Source organism: Salvelinus sp. IW2-2015, linkage group LG32 (genome assembly GCF_002910315.2).
Source record: "Salvelinus sp. IW2-2015 linkage group LG32, ASM291031v2, whole genome shotgun sequence".
NCBI lineage: Eukaryota > Metazoa > Chordata > Actinopteri > Salmoniformes > Salmonidae > Salvelinus > Salvelinus sp. IW2-2015.
Window position 1 is genome coordinate 37,563,833 of NC_036871.1, and position 3,973 is coordinate 37,567,805.

The window sequence follows — 3,973 nt, forward strand, 5'->3', positions numbered from 1 at the left end:
TGAATTCTGTCTACCAGTCCACTGACAGTAGTGGTGAATTCTGTCTACCAGTCCACTGATGCACTATGACAGCACAACCAAACAAGTCACGTCTCATATACTGTAGCTTATCTGTTATATTTGAACAGCACAAGACCTGTATTGCCTGTGGTTATCTTTCAGTAATCCATGTCATGTTTGTGTTATTGCAGGAGCAGTTGGTGAGGACCAAGCTCTCTCCCAACCCCTCTGCAGTGTTTCAAAGCAGATCCAGGATCTTCAACATATGACAGACTTTCCAAACTATTCTACTGGTTATCGGGAGACCAAAGAACCAATGAGGGGAATGATCTCTGTCCATTCCACACTACAACAAAATCTATGCAGGGAATGTACAGCTTAATGTAACCAGAAAGGAAAACCCTGTACAGCTTAACAGTGCAGTTTAGTAAATCAGAGACAAGTGAAATGACAAACCAGATGTCACAAAACTATTTTACAATCCTGTTCTATTGCTATGAAAATCATATATATGCATGTAACACGCTAGTTTGAAGTCAAGCTTCTTTTTCAGTATTAGACACTCCAAGACAACATGGCTGCTCTGTAATGTGTCTTTGTGTRTACTGTATGTATGTGCACCTGTTGAGTTGGAATGATTTGTGTTTAATCCTTTTCTGTATATACTGTTGGATCTATTGAAATGACAAGGAGATTACTTTTTGTGAAATGTATGCTCAAACTGCACTTAGTCCACAAAGTAAGGTGTTCCTTTGATCTCTGCAAGTGTTTTATGAACAGAAACAAAAAATATATTCATACATTTTTATTCAATTAGGTACTATTTTGAGAAAGTAATTGTTCCGGTGTTAACGTTCATTTTGTAAATCTGTTTAAGAAACAAAAAATTGTTAAATATTAAATGATGTACAGTATATTACAATAAAAAAATATCAGGTTCTTATCTCCATCAGGTTCTTAACTCCATCAGGTCGTTTACTCCATCAGGTTCTTAACTCCATCAGGTTCTTAACACCATCGGGTTCTTAACACCATCGGGTAGTTTACTCCATCAGGTTCTTAACGCCATCAGGTTCTTAACACCAGCGGGTGATTTACTCCATCCGGTTGTTTACACCATCMGGTTGTTTACTCCATCGAGTTCTTAATGCCATCAGGATCTTTACTCCATCAGGTTATTATCTCCATTGGGTTGTTTAATCCATCAGGTTCTTAAATAAACCAGGTTCTTTGCTCCATCAGGTTCTTTACTCCTTCAGGTTATTATCTCCATCAGGTTGTTTACTCCATTAGGTTCGTAACGTCATCGGGTTCTTTACTCCTTCAGGTTATTATCTCCATCGGGTTCTTAACTCCTTCAGGTTGTTTACTCCATCGGGTTCTTATCTCCATCAGGTTGTTTAATCCATCGGGTTCTTAAATAAATCAGGTTATTTACTCCATCAGGTTCTTCACCACTTCAGGTTCTTATCTCCATCAGGTTGTTAACGCCATCAGGTTCTTTACTCCATTAGGTTCTATCTTCATCAGGTTCTTTAATCCATCAGGTTCTTAAATAAATCAGGTTCTTNTTCTGTCTACCAGTCCACTGACAGCAGTGGTGAATTCTGTCTACCAGTCCACTGACAGTAGTGATGACTTCTGTCTACCAGTCCACTGACAGCAGTGATGAATTCTGTCTACCAGTCCACTGACAGTAGTGATGAATTCTGTCTACCAGTCCACTGATGCACTATGACAGCACAACCAAACAAGTCACGTCTCATATACTGTAGCTTATCTGTTATATTTGAACAGCACAAGACCTGTATTGCCTGTGGTTATCTTTCAGTAATCCATGTCATGTTTGTGTTATTGCAGGAGCAGTTGGTGAGGACCAAGCTCTCTCCCAACCCCTCTGCAGTGTTTCAAAGCAGATCCAGGATCTTCAACATATGACAGACTTTCCAAACTATTCTACTGGTTATCGGGAGACCAAAGAACCAATGAGGGGAATGATCTCTGTCCATTCCACACTACAACAAAATCTATGCAGGGAATGTACAGCTTAATGTAACCAGAAAGGAAAACCCTGTACAGCTTAACAGTGCAGTTTAGTAAATCAGAGACAAGTGAAATGACAAACCAGATGTCACAAAACTATTTTACAATCCTGTTCTATTGCTATGAAAATCATATATATGCATGTAACACGCTAGTTTGAAGTCAAGCTTCTTTTTCAGTATTAGACACTCCAAGACAACATGGCTGCTCTGTAATGTGTCTTTGTGTRTACTGTATGTATGTGCACCTGTTGAGTTGGAATGATTTGTGTTTAATCCTTTTCTGTATATACTGTTGGATCTATTGAAATGACAAGGAGATTACTTTTTGTGAAATGTATGCTCAAACTGCACTTAGTCCACAAAGTAAGGTGTTCCTTTGATCTCTGCAAGTGTTTTATGAACAGAAACAAAAAATATATTCATACATTTTTATTCAATTAGGTACTATTTTGAGAAAGTAATTGTTCCGGTGTTAACGTTCATTTTGTAAATCTGTTTAAGAAACAAAAAATTGTTAAATATTAAATGATGTACAGTATATTACAATAAAAAAATATCAGGTTCTTATCTCCATCAGGTTCTTAACTCCATCAGGTCGTTTACTCCATCAGGTTCTTAACTCCATCAGGTTCTTAACACCATCGGGTTCTTAACACCATCGGGTAGTTTACTCCATCAGGTTCTTAACGCCATCAGGTTCTTAACACCAGCGGGTGATTTACTCCATCCGGTTGTTTACACCATCMGGTTGTTTACTCCATCGAGTTCTTAATGCCATCAGGATCTTTACTCCATCAGGTTATTATCTCCATTGGGTTGTTTAATCCATCAGGTTCTTAAATAAATCAGGTTCTTTGCTCCATCAGGTTCTTTACCACTTCAGGTTCTTATCTCCATCAGGTTGTTTACTCCATCGGGTTCTTATCTCCATCAGGTTGTTTAATCCATCGGGTTCTTAAATAAATCAGGTTATTTACTCCATCAGGTTCTTTACCACTTCAGGTTCTTATCTCCATCAGGTTGATTACTCCATCAGGTTCTTAACGCCATCAGGTTCTTTACTCCATTAGGTTCTATCTTCATCAGGTTCTTTAATCCATCAGGTTCTTAAATAAATCAGATTTTTTTTTACTCCATCAGGTTCTTTACTCCTTCAGGTTCTTATCTCTATCGGGTTTTTATCTCCATCGGGTTATTATCTCCATCTGGTTATTATCTCCATCAGGTTCTTAACCCCTTCAGGTTGTTTACTCCATCATGTTGTTTACTCCATCAGTTTCTTATCTACTTTTTTATCTACATCAGGTTTTTTACTCCATCAGGTTCTTATCTACTTTTTATCTACATCAGTTTTTTTTACTCCACCAGGTTCTTATCTACTTTTTACCTACATCAGGTTTTTTAATCCATCAGGTTCTTAAATAAATCAGGTTCTTTACTCCATCAGGTTCTTATCTACATCAGGTTCTTATCTACATCGGGTTCTTATCTACATCAGCCTCTTTACTCCATCAGATTCTTTACTCCATCGGGTTCTTAACGCCATCAGGTTCTTAACGCCATCCGGTTCTTAACACCATCAGGTTGTTTACTCCATCAGGGGGCTTAACTCCATTGGGTTCTTTACTCCATCAGGTTATTTACTCCATCAGGTTATTATCTCCATCAGGTTGTTTAATCCATCAGGTTCTTAATGCCATCAGGTTCTTTACTCCATCTGGTTGTTTAATCCATCAGGTTCTTAAATAAATCAGGTTCTTAAATAAATCAGGTTCTTTACTCCATCAGGTTCTTATCTCCTTCAGGTTCTTATCTCCATCAGGTTCTTAACGCCATCGGGTTCCTAATGCCATCAGGTTCTTTACTCCTTCAGGTTATTATCCCCATCAGGTTCTTAACTCCTTCAGGTTGTTTACTCCATCCGGTTA

The 3,973-nt window shown here is 38.1% G+C and overlaps 1 protein-coding gene across 1 annotated transcript in view; it reads left to right on the top strand.

The window, feature by feature from the left end:
• The window catches only part of map6d1 (MAP6 domain containing 1), a 15,607-nt gene extending 14,677 nt beyond the window's left edge, over positions 1-930 (top strand). The window contains exon 3 of the mRNA XM_023977841.2: positions 192-930. Within this exon, the coding sequence (XP_023833609.1) occupies positions 192-269 (78 nt within the window). The 3' untranslated portion in view covers positions 270-930. The remainder of the gene's footprint in view (positions 1-191) is intronic.
• Positions 931-3,973: the final 3,043 nt, after the last annotated feature.